Source organism: Struthio camelus, chromosome 1 (assembly GCF_040807025.1).
Source record: "Struthio camelus isolate bStrCam1 chromosome 1, bStrCam1.hap1, whole genome shotgun sequence".
Taxonomy (NCBI): Eukaryota; Metazoa; Chordata; class Aves; order Struthioniformes; family Struthionidae; genus Struthio; species Struthio camelus.
The window spans coordinates 215,718,236-215,735,527 of NC_090942.1; the positions used below are offsets into that span (position 1 = coordinate 215,718,236).

General features: G+C 36.9%; 1 protein-coding gene across 3 annotated transcripts in view; it reads right to left on the reverse strand.

Moving 5' to 3' along the window:
- TMEM135 (transmembrane protein 135) overlaps positions 1 to 17,292 on the reverse strand; it is a 186,688-nt gene that overhangs the window by 129,344 nt on the left and 40,052 nt on the right. For all 3 annotated transcript variants that reach the window (XM_068930540.1, XM_068930538.1, XM_068930541.1), the window contains one exon: positions 14,903 to 14,936. In XM_068930540.1, the coding sequence (XP_068786641.1) occupies positions 14,903 to 14,936 (34 nt within the window). The remainder of the gene's footprint in view (positions 1 to 14,902; positions 14,937 to 17,292) is intronic.

The window sequence follows — 17,292 nt, forward strand, 5'->3', positions numbered from 1 at the left end:
TGCAGCCCCTGAGGCTCACCATATATGCTTACCCAAACATTTGTCAGTATAATCACAATTGCTGGTCTAAAAACATTTCAAGAGACAGAAAAGAAACGGTATAGAGGCTGTCAGACTGCTCGTGTTTTAACGAGATACAAATTTCTTCTCAGTACTCACTTCATCAATCTAGTAGAAGTTAAGTGATTATATTAAAAAAAAAAAAACCTAAGAGCACCCTGTGCTTTCTCCTCAACTAAATCAGCTGAAGCACTGCTACTAAACCCGAAAAATATTTTTTCTCCAAATAACCTGTTGAAATTATCTATACCTCTTGCTCATTCATTACCATCTCTGTTCTCTTTAAAAAGTAAGCGATATAAACAAACTGTAATGAGACAACATCACAATGAGCATGAATAAAGTCTGACACAAATACACTTCACAAATATATTTTATTCACAAAAAAAAAACCCAACTCTGTAATCAGAGACTGTCCTTGTTTTAAAAGATTTTGAGGACAGGAATAAAAATGTTCCAGTTCTTCTAAACCTCAAACTTCTTTTTTTCTTTTTTTAAAATCAACAGGTAAATATCAGTGAAGTAATACTTTTTATGAATTCTCTGCATTTAGAAATAATCCAAAGTTTAAAGCAATGTTTCGAACGCTACTGAAAGATTAATGGCATGCAAGAGCATACAAAACAACAGTAACCACAGATCAAACTAGAATAATTACATTTGCAAATATTTATTGCATGCATTGAAGTCAGTAAAGTAGAATTGGTTAAGTTGAAGGGAATGAAAATAACCCTGCCAACACTATCACCCCCAAAAAGATGCATGGTCCTACAGTTGCGTTTTGAAATGTCTGTAGTACGCAGCTCGTTAAAAGCTGTTGATGATTTTGCATGCCAAATGATCCATGAACTAAAAAAAAAAAAGTAAAAAATGCAAAAATGAAAATAAGCTATTTTATCTATTAGCATACTGTAAAATATTATCCACCTATTCCTTCTTTATACGGAGAACCTAAATTTCTTTGCCCTACAGATTTGAGTAAACCCCAAGCAACTCATCTACTTTTGGTAAACATCACCTTGCTCAACCATACACTGCTGATCTGGCCTGTCTTCTTCTCACACTGGAGAATTGGTTTCCTAATATTGCTCAGAAAAGATCACTAGTTTCAGTTTGTATCAATTTTGCTACTAATTTCTTCAGGTGAAGGTTTTCCACACCAGACCTGTACTCGAGGCTTCTCTCTAAACCCCTGTTCACATGAGCTAGCATGCTGATTAACACAAATTCATTCATGACTCTGTCTTAAATCGTGTCTCAAATCCGAGACTGCAATAACCTTATTCAGTAAAAGTTCCAAAAATAACGTTACTATTCTATGCATATTCTTTGAGTCTCTACATGCACAGTATACAGTCTATACTAAAAATAGGCCATATTTCAAAGAAATAATACACAATTTTACCCATTTAACAATTTCCTGACAAATCAGTGAGAGGCCTTACTTCGAAACCTAACCAGAAAAGAAATATCTTCAACTTCTGGATTAATCGGATTCATAAAAGAAACATAAGCAGGTAGTCAGGTAATTCAATAAAAATCCTATATAGGCTTTTTTTTTTTTCTTTTTTTTTTTTTTTCCCCAGAGGGAGGGGTTGGAGAGCTGTGTTATTTATGAGCATGGCAAAGTTCTGCAGCAAGGTTTTTTACATCACTGAATCCTCATTACCTCTGGTTTTGCCTAAGGCTGCTAACTTGCTATGATTTGCAGGCATTATCAAACAATGTCCATATTCAAGTTTAGGATACCCACTTCAACGCAAAATGCTATATATTGTACGCTAGAGTCGCAGCTCAGGACTCAAGGGGCTAGTTTGTACGGCTTAACATGCTCAAGAACCTAGCTCAGCTCCCAGCAGTCCTAATTAGGCTAAGAATAAGAGACATGGTGAACATCAAGTTTTTAAAGTAAAGCAAAAGGGTTATTCAAAAAGTCATTCATTGTGCAGCGGAGCGTTTCAGCATGTTAAAAGAACTCTGTCACCAAAGATAGCTGCGTGTTTTCATATGGGGGAATGGCCATAATTTGTAAAGCTCCTGCTGGCTAGTAAAAACATCCCTAAAGGCAGAGCGTGAGAGTGTGCACGCGCTGCGGGGGGGGGGGGGGGGGGGGGGGGGGAAATGGTCCTTTTTCCAAAAAAACTACAAAAAAAAATATTTTCTATTCAAGTATCTACAATATTTTAAACTTTCAAATATTCAAAGCTAAAAGAATTCCTTATAAATATTTCTTAACAGCTAATGGGAGATGAGCATACATATACACAGAGAGGATATGGTATTTCTAAACTCTGCTATTCCGGTTCAACTGTACGGGTGTTCTTGGAAAATTTTTGCCAAGTGACATATTTAAAGACCTTATCAGTAACATTCTGATATGCAAAACACCTAAAATCATGTAAAGAAGTGCTGCAAAGGAGCACTTTGACTCAGGCTTTTCAGGTAAACTTGAATGAAAGAGACTGAAATCACCAGTTATTTAACCCAAGCTACTGGCAGAAATGATTTTAAACAAATGAAGCATATATTTTCAAAATGAAAAAAAAGAATACAACTGAAAAGGAGTGCAATCATTACTATTTTCAGCTCTTTAAAGGTGATAGTTTATTGGGTTTGATTGGGGGGGCTAAAACAAATCATGACATTTCTAATGAAATTATTTAAAATTTATGGAGAGTCAATCTAACATTTCTCATTAAAACAGGCACTTTAAAAAAAATACACCAGTTTTGGTTGAAATCCTTAACAACATTCAGAAACACTGTATATCCATGAATGCACTGACAAAACAAAGTCCATTAGCGGGAACTTTTTTGACTTTTCCACTGACAAGGTTTTTTTAAGATACAATACTCTTCTCCACTTCCCAATTCTCACTTCTCATCATTCTTCTCCCCAGAAGCTTTGAACGTGGAATCCAGACTTATTTTAACAAAGTGCACAAAAATCTCCTGCAATCCTCAAGATTAATTACAGGACTTGAGAAGAACAGCAGCTATTGAAGCACGCTATTGCTTCTGAGCAGCCAAAGATTACTGAACCATAAAGAAACTCCTCAAAGAATCATTCTGCTGCAATTACACTAACACTAAAGACTAGCTGCAAAAGTCCTGTGAAAACCTGTAGCTACCGTAAGACACAGAAGTGGCCATATGGAGACCAACCCCAAATGATCCAGCTCCTCTGAAATAACCCATGTGGCAGGATATTGTAGTAAGTTATGGTGACTGATACAGCACCTAAACTTCCATACTGCCTAATGGTCTGATTTGCTGATCGCTGTTCCACAGTCTGAAAAGTGTAGAAGTAACAGAGGAGGACATTCAAAAAAGATCCCACTCCCATACTCATCTCTAAGTATTTTCCTAGAAAAATTCTATTTTAGACAAGGTGTCCTTTAAAGTCAGAACAGTCTTAAAGAAACGAAATAAATTGGAAAGCTTCGTATGTCAGCAAGGCGCAGACCAACATTAAAAACTGTACCAAGAAAACCAGCTTTAGCTGTAGCTATAATAACTTTTAGTCTTTCTCTTCAATTTCCCCTATGTTTACTAGATGTAGTTTAATACTTTGTAATTACTTCCTTCTGTTTTCGCAAAAAATGATCATAATTCCACAGTTTCTTAAAACAATTTTCCTCCTAGGAGATCAGTTTTGAGAAAGGATTTTTTTTCCTTTCACTTTTCCAACACCAATATTGTTCTCAGGCTGACCTGTCTTGCATCCAGACTGACATTTACAAGCTGTGCTAGAAATTATCCTCCTCCACTTTTCTAACCTTATTAAAGGCATAAGGAGCATATCACCGAGACAAGATTTCAAATGAACCACCTCCCCCTGAATGCCAAGGCAATGACTGTTTACACAATTAAAACTTCGTCTCAGCACTGTTTAAAAACTACATATCCTGCAACAGCGCAATATAAAGAACGTAAATCACGTGTTAACATTTGCAAGTTTACACAAGCTTATGGTTGTATACCAGCCCATCCATTGCATCTGACTATAAACATAAGTAAATATTTTTACTTATTTACAGAATCAATACGACTTTTGAAGTCACTTTTATACATAGCGCTGCGACATGCTTCACAGCCCAGAAAATGCTTCCTCCTCAAAATGAAAATATAAAAATGATTATTTCACATTGCATATGCAAAGACACTTCTTGTTTTGTAGCACAGAAACTGGAAAAGGAGAGTCTAACTAATATATTTTCCAGAGCAACTCCCTGATTATTGCCTTTGTTTGGAAAAAGATGTTTATAATTTTTAGACTAAACATCTTTTTTTTGCTCCAAAACTTTCCACGGAAATAGTATTTAAGCACTGGAGGCACACAATTGACTTTTATTTTGAAAGTTTAAAGTTTTAGAAGCAGCAAAATGATTTCTCAGCTGAAACTGCTGCTCTGTTTAATTATCATTATCCCACAAATGACATCAGGAACAATACCAGACTAGAACTGGCAGTAACATACTCATCGTGGATAGAAATGATTAAAAGCGTGAAGCAGTCTGAATTTCAACTACCATACTGGGAGCACAGAAAATAAAAAATTAAATAATGTTTGATTAATCGGCAACAACGCATATTTATTCCATCAGCCAGTTCTACAGTAAGATTTACACAGTCCAAGAAAACGCACAAAGCAGCAGGATAAGCTTACACTTTGCACATTTCATTCCTCTTAGAAATGGTTTTATTTGGTGTATTTGGAATGTAGAATTAAAAATTTCTTCTTCTAAATGAATGAAACACATTATCAAAACCAGAAACAACAATGTAAAGAAACAGCTCAACAACAAATATCATCCACACAGTAACTGTTAAGATTTTACGTCCAACTGCCAACACTCTGAAAAATAAAGATTCTCAAACTCCATACATTAAAGCTTCCCAGTTTTGTCAAAAGGCAGTGGAGAAAAATGGCTAAAGCAGGCGTTTACAGAGTCTAGTCACAGTGCTCAGCTGGCACTTCTGCCGCTGATCCGCAGACCTCTTCAAGCCAGGTTAGTTTTGACTATGCGCAAATGCTTTCGCACACTCCCTTGGACACCAATACGAGAAAGTTGATTAAAGTTTAGGTGTTCCTAGTAAATGTAATATCCAAGAAAAGTCCGTTTAAAATATTCCCCAAAACTTCAGAGGTATTTGAGGTGAGGGAAGGAGTGAAGAGCTGTTGGTAGCAGCTCCCCTACTTCGCCCCACACCTGCAGCATTTCCCTCCTGCCAGCAGGGTCCTGGAGGTGCAGAGGGCGCATACTGCTGGAAACAGGGAAAGAGACCTCTGTGCAGAAGGAATCTTCATTTCCACACCTGTGTTATCACATAAAGAAGGAGAAAGCATTGTTTCTGCTTAAGGTCCCACTCCATCTTCTTCAATTCCCAGACTGCTTGGTTTTTCACTTCTCCCAGAGCAGAACCCAGAACTGACTTATCTCCTTTTCTACCCCCCTAATCTCAGAAATGTGGGAGGACAGTAGGGGCTGCTAGGTAACAGGGGCTGCTGCTGAAAGAGGAGAACGATAGGTGTGAGGAGGAAAATGGGACTGCCTGAGAGCGTGGGAAAATCAGAGTCCCAAGAAGGACTGCTGAGATCGTTACAAAGTGGGAAGAGCAAGAGACTCCCACTCTCCAAAGCCTCCCAGAGGACCTCTGAAACCCCTTCTTTCCACCACAAAAGACCACACCTTTCTTGAAACTCTACTGAAATTCAGTTTTGCCTGGGTCAATCTCTTGACCAATCTTTTTTTTCATCTATCAAATCACTGTCCATAACAATTCTAATTATCAGAAATGCTATTTGCACAAGAGATAAGTGTCTCACAGCTCTTAATAACCTGAATTTAAGTGTTTCTTTAATCTGAATGACTAACTAGCAAAAAGTGAGCATCTATAAAAATCTGCTAGCTTTCTTTAGCAGATAATACATTTCTGATGTAAAATTTCATGTAAACTACAAAAAATGAAAAACTTTCTCTGAAAGATAAATTTGTAATATTGACATTTTTGCTAATTCTAGAAAGACAAGTGGGTGTTTATTCACTGTAGGAGACAAAGTTAAGAGAGTAAAAAATTTATATAAATTAAGCATTACACCACGCTTCAGATAAGCTATGCAAAGGAGCTTTGCATAGAAAGCAAGAGACAAAGTATTAAATGTTTTCTCTGACTCTTGCCAAACTTCCTGCTCTAAAGTGATGGATGAGGTTTCCTCAGGGTAAGATGCCAAATCCAATTAGCCATGTCAATCCACAAGAACGCCAGCTGCCAGGATCTAACTTTTACTGTATGACTTAAAAGAGAAGACATCAGCAATGTTTAAGCTCGCCTGACTCCTAATTTAGAAAACCTGCCTTTTAAAGATTTAGTGTGAGGGTAGTGACAGGGACCTTAAGTTTCAACCTTTTAAAATCATCAGAGAATGCCATGAATTATCCATAATTTGATTATGCAAAGTATTCTGTTACTCAAATTAGTTTACATTACACTCCACTCAAAAAGAAAATAAGACTCCAGTTTATTTCTCTTCTTACATGAATTTTATGTAATGTTCACATTTAAAAAGTAGTAATTTTTTTCAATATTGCCTCTTTCAGTTGCCAAACTGCCAGTTCCACAAAATATGATATGTGTAAAGTATATAGCTTACCCATTTATGGCATCCAATTCTGAGTTCCAAGATAAAATTTTCAGAAAGTGTCTTGAGGATTTATCAGCTAGAGTAAAAAATGCCTAAGTCTGATTATTTTAAAACATCTGCATTTAATTTTTAAGTAAGGAGTTTAGAAATGCTGATCACAGAATACACTTCCCTTTAAAACCACCACAATAAGCTCAATGACTCCATTAAAAGGTAATTTTTTTCTTTTAGTTACCTGCTTGTGGAATATAGCTAAACATTACTGTCATTCATTACAAGCACCCATTTCTTCTGAGAAATTTCCATATTCCTCCAAACTACTCAAAAATTACTCCTTTTTAAGTAGGCTACATAACTTTATTAATACCTTAACAGAAATCATTTTGGCTTTACTGCTACTACTTTCACAGTTGCTCTACTATACCACTCCAGTATGCAGTTTGCACGTGGCATTAACAGCATCACTTCTTGAGCTGCTCTGTACCCTGCAGACGCTGAAAGAATGAGACGTGAAAGCAGAAGTATGACTAGGTTCAGAATTGTTACCATTTCTCGGAACAAGACAAGATGACCTTCCTGTTCCACATTCTTATTCACAGTCCTCTGTAGTTAATTATCTCTAATTTAGAGTTTTTTACTTCTGAAGTTTTATCAGTTGCTTTTACTCTAGACATCATTTCTGCAAACATATATATACACCTATATATTACAGCATATAAGAAGCAAAGAAAGGCTTACAATGAATAAGTTCTCTATTACTGATTCTACATGTCACTGTGAAAACCAAAGACAGACAAGAACGAGCATCAAGTATATTCCAGTCATCACACAGATATTTAATTACATAAGACTTTGTTCCATTATGATTTTCTTTCTTCGAGATAGTTTGTGAAAGACAATGCACGGAGGCTTTACTTTGCAAAATAATCTAAGAGCTATTAACCTGAGAACGCTGTATTTCATTACCGTTTAATTACATTGCTATAATAATATAAAGAACATAATACAAAGAAATATAAAATAAATCCTGCCTTTCACTTGAGCACATTATCTTCAAGTCATCAACGTATGACTACCTTTCTTTTATGAGATTTGCTCTTTAAATCGAAAGGGCAAAAAAAATTGTCAATTTTGATGCCTTTTCGAGAGTTTGGTAAACCAGATTGCATTTAAGTCTTCTGTCATCATTTTCTTTGCGATGCCTGACTGTCCATACTACGATACCTGTCATGGCCAAAACATGATTCTGCAAACAAGAGACTGACCATTAGACAGTTGCCTGACTTCAAACTATAAGACAGAGTACGTGATGTGAAGGCCACATTATGAACGCCAGATGATCTGCATCTGAGCATGTCTTCTATGAAATCAAAAAGATGGATTACATTCCTTTCTAACTCCTTTTTCCAGTAAGGTCCAGGCAATAATGAAGTAAAAAATACTGAAGAGCCTCTTCTACTAAATCCAGATGACAACACAGCAGAAAAACACTATTCCTCAACAAAAGGCAGGACTTATCAAGGGATGTCGCATGACCTGATAAAAGAAGCAGCAAACAATGGCCTCATGAAATCCCAAACCGCAGGCTACAGTGTAGGTTAAAGGCAAAAATGTTACTATTAAAAGTGGACTCTGAAGTGATCTTCTAGCTTAAGATGCGTTAAGGGGTACGCATATCTTCAAAGCGTAGCCTCAGAACACATACTACTGTGGTGATACCGATATCGAAAGCTGAAAACTAAGACGACTTGTTTCTTGTTAGTACTAAAGACTAAATCTGTGACACAAGTTCAAAAATTATTAACTTCAGCAAGCAGAATGTAATCAGAGAGGCCGTTTGTTCACTTCACAGCAGAAATTTTGCTCTCAGTGACTACTTAAAACTTTTTTTTTTTTAGACAACAGTTGTCATTTTTGCTCTTTTACTCAATGACTACCTAAGACCACCTGTACATCATTTTGGTACACTATCACAGTATAAGGGTTTTTTTTATTATTATTATTATCCAGACTCCTATCACAGAGTGGCTTTGAACAGGAAAAAGAAAAAAAAAAAAAAAAGCGGAAAAAAAAAAAGAAAATGTCATTATTGAAAACTTTGAGACTCAAATTTTTCCTCCAATTTAATCAGGAGGTCACAATGAGAATATCAATGTACTCATTTTTTCCCTACAATAATTGACAAAATAGAAAAAAATGATAAAACTTTTACAACTATTCTAACCAAGGTAGCCTGGTACTTAAATTTTTTTGCCTCTAAGAAGGAACTAACCAATGGTGGTTCTTAAACTAAAAACCTGTATCAACTCAAAAGATGACACTGCAAGGGATGAAAAGGACATCTAACCTGGTCACCATCAGAGAATAAATATACCTGACCCCTGCCAGCTGCTGCCATAAGAAAAGCCACTGTCACCCAGCAAGAGGGATCGCAGATAAGAGTAACAAAGCATAGAAGAGATGGTGGCAGGAGGACAGAGCTAGCGTCCTGGGTGACAGGGGTCACTAACTAACTAAGGGTGACTAACGTGAGAACACACAAGACAATTGTAATTATTTATAAAAGAGAAAGTGGGAAGTCAAATCCATTTTCCTGAAATCTAGCACTTCTGAAATATATACCGGGTACATCTATCTGCCTCTCTTGACTCTGCCTTGCCTCCATCTTTTGACAAAAATTGAATTGTTCCTGATGAAGAAGAAAAGGAGCCAGTGCAACATTTATTAAATACCAGTTTGGTAAGTTTAAACAGAAAATATTTTCCTGTGTTACAATAAATAATAACTAACTTTATAACCAAATATATTAGTTCGTTAAAACAACAGCAACGTGTTAAATACCTATGATTTCACAGTACTGCCAATGAAAAAGTGACAGCCATAAACAACTTTTGTACTTTAAAGAATATCTCTGAATGGCTACATAATGTTCTGCAGCATATAAAAACATCAGGTGCTCATTTCTCAAAAAGTTACAAGTTATACAACGTGACAAAAACATGATTTTATAGACAAACAGCACATAACTCACGAAAAAAACCCTTCGATCTGTGTACTTCATAATATCCTCCTCCATCTAATTGCAACAGGCACAAGGGATTTCTTGCAACAGTTGTAACAACTCAAAACACGTTTCTAAGTTCATACAGAAAATACTTGATAAACTGGCAAGAAAAATCACTCAGGAATGTTCAGTGTCAGAGTATTTCTTGCCTGCATGTATCTTCCTCTATAATATTAACAATTTGCCTTCAGCCGAAAGACTACAGGATCAGCAAAAGCATAGCTTAAAAGTCGATCTCTGTTGTTGCTTTTTCTCCTGTCACAGCCAATCTCACCTTTCTTTCCTTCATCCCTCCCTATACCTCATCCGCAAAGCATGAAACAACAATAACACATTTACTGTTTATGGAAAGTGATACTGGAGGGCCCTTGGACTCAAAGTTTTAAACTGTGTTCTACATTCCACTAGACTTCTCAAGCTTGGCGCCTAGTTTGCTGCTTAAGTGTACCATATATCACTAGTGGATTTGATTTTTTAAATACTGGAAAGCATAAAGATTGAGAAATCACAAGAACTTCCATCCTGTAAAAAAATACACAAATACTTGGAAGGAAGTCTGTGACTGAAGTGCACTGGATACTCATTTCTCCGTTGGATCCTGAGCACAACTAACGCCCCTCCTTCGCGTTGTATAGTTGGAATAAACTAAGGTATGGTCAAAATGAACCTTTTTTTTTTTTTTTTCCCTGTTTGTGTAACTGAAGAACAATCCAAGAGTGAAATGGCTTAGATTGCTTTAAAAGAGCATGAAACTTTCTGATCGGTTATATTACTTGTGCTCTATAACATACAGAAGCAGGACGTCGCCACTGGAACGCATCTGATCAGCTTGTTCAGGTCACCAATTGCTTAATGAGAAGAGTATTTTTAAATAGCTTTAACTATTTCTTAACTGGATCTGAAATATTAAGAAACCGTGTTTCTATAATAACAAACACAGGAAAAGGAAGAAGTTGGTATGTCCAAAGGGAATAGTAACAAGTTAAGTAGGCTCTCAGCCTCGTTATTAACTTAGCCAAGGCAGCTCTCAGAGATTTTACAAAAAGTGTCACGGGTTTGGACTTCCCTTCTCATACACCTGACTGTTGTCATAGCACTTACCTTAATTATTACCTAGCTTTAGTGTGTGAGGGGGGTTTTTTTTGTTGTTTTTGGTTTGGTTTGGTTTTTTTATACTACTGAATGAGAAAATATGGCTGCATATTCCTTATTTTAAAACAGTAGATCATCTTCGGTGTATAACATCCTATGCACAACGTCCCATCAACAACAGATGCACTGACAACCTAACACTAGCACAGTAGCAAATAAAACACAAACTATTCATATTTCTGTGTAAACTTTATCCAGATGCAAACGCTGGCGACAACTTTTTCAACTCCCACGTTCAGGACATCAGTAATACTGTATCTCTCTATATACAGGCTCTTGCCAAACTTCTCCTCATGTTAATTGCAGTAAAATTCATCCCCTCCTTTCCCTGCAAACCCATTGTTTTCTGTGTCATCTTCTCTCTGCTTTAGCTAGAGCAGACTGCACCTTCTCCGCGTCTCATCTCTCTTCCACTCGTTGTACCTGTAACACTCCCACGTTCCAATTCCCACTACATCACCCCACCTCCAACCCCTCATGTCTTTCACCGCAATAAATTTTAAGCCTTTCTCTTTAGCTTTAACTTGTGCTTCCCTGTCTCTTTTTGGTCCTACCTCTCTCATCTTATTTTCTGAGTTTGTATCTTTCCACTCCCTAAATCTCTCTGCCTGGAACAGATTCCTACCCCTCTTCCTTCCAGCACACTCAAGAAACCAGTCTCCAGCAACACTGCTCTGTCTTTTCCATCCAGCTGCCTTATGTCATGCTTGAACCTTATACTGCTTAACCATGACCTTCAAGGTCAACTTGCTAATATGAACATTTCCAATTTTGTAAGTGTAACACCATACAGTCAAAGCCCTAGCATAAAATAAGAAAATTGCTGATATAACGATGCAGTTTAAATTTCAAACTTAACATGCAGAGAAATATTTTTCTTCTCTGCTAAAGGAAAAGAGTGCATTTTATAGTTCAGCAGATGATAGGATAACTGCCTCTTTGGCATAGCATTTCAATGACAACGTATCTATTTTCTCAAATTTTGTTTCTCATTTTGTTTTATCAAATTGGTCCTAGACAAGGTTTGTCGCTTCCTGTCTTGCGCCTCTCTTTATATTAAAGGCAGCCATTCATCCTGCATCTAATTTTGTTTTGTTCTCACCATAAAAATCCCTTCTTCAAAGATATGATTTCTTCAGCTTAAGAAGCAAAAAACATAAGTGTTGAGCTGTTCCCAGTGAAGTATGACATAACTGTTTTGAAGCACACGCGCTATATTTCTTATTTATGGGCACTCATATATTAATATCATCACCTTTTCAGATAGAAATAACTTGAAGGATTATATTTCACTTTCCACCTTTGCTGGAATCCTGGAGTTCCTTTTGATCTCAAATTATCCATGATGGATCGTCTTATATGTTCACTACCAATGCACCACTTAGATTTTAGATACTTCTTGACTTTAACACGTGCCATCCAAAACAGAACTTAAAAGGCTCTACGTTTCAGTCTGGTCGACAGGACTGACTGCTGTAACTCTGCTCCTTGGTATTACAGAAAGGTCAATTCTCAGACTGCAACTGGTTAAAAATTCCTAAACGCACGTTCTCAACAATGTTAGAGCTCAGGCATATTAATTTACTTCTAAAAAACTTTGACTGTCTTCCAGTGAGCTCAGAAGTTGATTTTAGATTCCGCATATCAAAACGAAGACTCTACAGATCCTTCACGGCTATATTTATTTCTAGTTCTAACTTACCTCCAAAAATAAAAACAACCAATCCCTAAAGCATATTACTGTAGTAGCTCCAGTTTAACGGAAAGCTAGTTTAAGAGGCACTTTCATTCAATTTTTCCATACAGTATAAACAACTTTTAGTCTGTCATTTTATTGCGTAAATAGTACAAAAAGGCAAGCGGGGAGCTCAGCTTCACATAAATATATAATCACTGTCTTCAGATTAGCCAGGACACTTATTCATACATTTCTATTAAGAACCAGAGTAAAATCAATAAAGATGTCACCTTTCAGAACAAGAGCAAAGCTGAGACCTACTGGCTTTAACATTCTGCTGTACTTCACCCCCTTCACCACATCTCACCAGTGAAACAGTAGCCATAAATAAGAAAACTTTAAGACATCCAGGCATATTTCACTGAGTAAATTCACCCCACAGCGCAAGTTGTCCAGGACTCCTAACAGGACAGCAGAAATAAAAGTTTTCCAATTTTAAGAGCCCTGTCGTGGCTACAAAAATGCACTGCAGTAATAGTCAATAATAGGACAAATGTACACACGAAGATTCATACAAAAAGCTTCAATTATTGCTCAGGCTGCAAAATATACTTTAGCAAGAACTGAAACACAAAAACAGAATATACTTTGTTCAAAGAACATAAAAATAGGTCCTGACACTCCAGTCTGCATTTTCATTAGGTAATAATTAGCTTAAGTTAGATTATATTCTAGGTCCAAAATCTAGATATCATCACCAAAAATTAAAGTTTGTCAGCTTCCAGAACAGGGCACAGTTCAATCCACAGGTAACAGAAGTAAATATTTTAAAAGAACAGTAAATTTGTGAGTAAATCTTATCAAAGCATATAAAGTTCTACATCAAAGGAAAGCAACACAAACAAGGAAGCATTTACAGTAGTTACACATCTTGCTAGCAAGGAAAGTACATCATGATCAAGGAGAGTTTATCAAGCAAACCCTCTGTTGCACTGAATTCACCCTTCACGACTGAAATAAAGCATTATGCTGAAGAGCATATTCATGGCATCAAATGGCTTCCACAAAACGTTATGCCATTAGTGACTTTTCCTTTCTGACACTGCCCAACCTCATGTGATGCAGAAGTTAGGAGCTGTGAACACAACTGCTCAGTCTAACCAATTAAGTCTTTATCAAATAATTCAAAGTTAACTTTCTCGGAACTGGGATACTCAAAGGTGCGTCTATCTAAGCACACCTAATTCACTCCTCTCGAAAAATCCCACTTCAAATGGATGATGACAGGTCCAAATAATTATCACCATCTTTATGCTTCCTTGTGCTAGCATTTTCTGTGCAGTTGCTCTTCTGAATTCAAGAAAAAAAAAAAAAAAAAAACCAAGCCTTCCAAGGTTAAGCTATTTTTCTAGGAATTCAACTTTGTTCCCTTGTGTTATTGAGAGTCTGAACATCTAATTAGAGAAAAGGATTTATCAGCTTTTCAAACTAAGAGAAAAAAAAAAAAGAACTTTACAAAGAAAAGACGACCCATAATACAGGCTATGAAGTATCCGAGCCTAATAGCTATAAAAAGTTTAAAAAATACTTAACACCAATAAAACTGAAGATGAACACTAATTTCTTCACTTTTTAAGTCTGTACAGATACTCTTGAGTAGAACTTAATGACAGTCAGTATGTGAACATAAAACAAATCAAGAAACAGTTCCTTGCTAAAAGAAATTATTAAATGCTAGAATTTGAGAGAAAACTGTTAACTGGTATTGTAGATGCTTATAGGGAGTTTCCAGAATATTTACCTGTTAGTGTATTTACGTAAAATATCACCTCCTTCCAAAGCCTCCCCACTCCCCAAGCTTCAGAATTGCAACAGTTATCAACAATGACTTTACAAGGATGGAAGTGAAGGTATGTGTTTTACAGTATTTTTTAGAAAAAAAATTAACTACAAAACTAAAACATACAGTGTTGGATACTCATCTGCAAAACAATGATCATTAAATACTAGATGCCCTTCCACTACCGAGGGGACATACAAAATCACTCATTTGCTTGGGGCTGTGATACAAGAAACGTCGAGCACAGCGCAATGAACTTCACCCGTTGCTTTGAAGCTATTTCTGAAACACCTATTGTCAAAACGTGCTCAGGATAATCCTAGTTATCTAGTAACACAGAATTCTGGAAGAGAAATCCTGGAAGAATTAAAAAGGGAATAAATCTCAGCAATAATTCATTGGAAATGTATCTTATTTAAAATGATCTTATATATTTTTATTCTTGAAATAAAGGACTACTTACCTGATTGGCCATGTAAATTGTGAGCAGACCTCTCCTATAAACAGAAATGATAAAGTTAGTGAGTGAACTCAACATTTTTTGCATACTGAAAGAAAGGACACTTTAAGCATCAGAGTACTGTACTGAAGAGGAGAGTTCAGGAAGTAGCGTACTGATAGAAAATGAATCATTACCATGCTGTAATAAACAAATAAAAAAAAAATTAAATGCGAAACCAAAATAGCACCTTCCCAATAGCAGTGTCCAAAGCAGCAAGGAACTGCATGAGCAAGTTATGTTTAGTAACGTGTTACTGCACGTGAGTTGGGCAGCCGTCATGAAGGGGTAAGGCACCTTGAATGAAATAGCACTTACCACAAAATAAAAGCCTACACATAAACTGATCTGAGCCAAGCAATTCTGCTTCAGCACTCTCAGCTGAAAACACTTTTCATGATAATGGAAGCATACAAAAACAGTGGCTGTGGGTTAAGTTAGGTTGTGAACTTACGAAAAATTGCTTCTCGATAGGCTTTTATTTTGTAATAAGTGCTATATTGTTGAAAGTGCCTTACGCCTTCTGCTTGCATTATCATGAAAAGTACTTTCTACCAAGAGCGATGAAGCAAAAATCTTGGCTCAGATCAGCACAGCCTTTTTCTTGTTGAGAGTCACTATGCCAACAGTGGCCTGGCATAGCTGCCACTGTTTTCTCTTCTAATTTTTACCCAAGTATTTTGGGTTCCCCACTTCCCCTCCCCCCCTCCTTTTTTTTTTTTTTTCTTAAGGCTTTCTCTATGTATCTCAAATCACAACTCACCAGCTTCCACTCTGCTATCACATGTTTAACCATTAAGGTTACTCAATATGGAAATGAGTTTATAAGCTGAACTTATATTTGTCTTTATATCATTTACAATTTTTCATACTATTACATGAACAACCGACGGCCCAGTCCAGGTTTGTAGAATCTTATGACCCAGTGGAACCTAAGTTGCTAAATTTCTAAGCATTCTTAGCGTGCTTAAGAGAACTGCATGTTAACTGAAGTTATCTTGGAATCGTTTCTGTTCTACAAGCAAGCAAAACAAAATCAGAGGTAGTAGGAAATAGCAGACCCCTCCATGCGCAGTTATTTATAACTTTGCCAAGCAAAGCATCCAGATCAAGGTTTTTCCACAGCAGATATCTAAGGCAAAGGGATATATTCCACTTAGAAGCTTTGGTGCTTTCACACCACTTTGAAGTTGAGTTACGGAGGCCCTCCGCATATACCTTTTCCACCTAGGAGCACTCATGCCAGGCACTACAACCAATATTCTAGCATGGTGATCTAGGAAAAAGAAGCCTGAACCTAAAGACTTAGTGAAAACAGGGCACACAAGACAACAAGATAGGGAGCAGGGTCTGTAGACATTAAAGAAAAGAGACCTCTACAACTTGTACCAAAGCACCTGAATAGGACATTCTCCTGCTGATCCGGAAGCGTTAACAACTCACCTTGTGTGAACCCAACTCTCATGATGGTCCACAAACGTTAATCACCTAATCTTCCAAGCAATCAGATCAGATGACAAGAGAATATCATTGTCCCGACCCTTCCGATTACCAAAGCGGCAGTCAATACATTTCTACATAATGTAAGTTCTATTTTAGTTTGTCCCGGGGGGGGGGGGGGGGGGGGGGGGGGAAGGATGTCTAATGTCTCTTGGAGTTTTTCCTAAAATAGTGTTAGAAATTTAGGCTAAATATCAAAATACTCAGCTGTCTGGGAACACCAGAATTTAATTTTTCCATGTGAGCTAATTCGTTAACTCAATGTATTTTGAGTGTTCTGGAAAACATTAGAATAGCATCCTGCAGTAACACACATTTAACTGAGAGAAGCTACCAGCTTCAGTAGCTACCAGCTACTGAATGACGGAATAGACAGATGCAGCTGTAAGAATATAATGTGTATACTTACAATTATACTGTGCATTACACAACATGATTATTATATGTACAAATACTTTACTTAGTGGATTCTCCCCTGCATTCTCTGACATGCATGCAGGGTGTTTTAGCCTCCCACTGAAATTGGTTTCTTATTATAAGTACCAAAAACGTAAACTAGGAACTTGCTCTAAGTTTTTGCTGAAAGGGGCCACAATAAGAGCTAAGTATAAAATGAGACCTGCCAACTGCAAAGACAAAGAGAGGAAAAGGGGCTAGAGAAGAGGAAGGAAAAAAATGTGAAGCTACAGTGCAGCTGCAGAGAGGCTGATATGAGAAGTAAGTGGTCAGAAGGAGGGAAAATGTTCAGACATCCAGCGTGCACAAGGAAATAACTTCCGGAGTTGAAAATACAGAAAGCAGCCAGATGACATCATCTGAAAGTGCCTGCAGCAAGTCTCTAGTTGCTGCTGGAT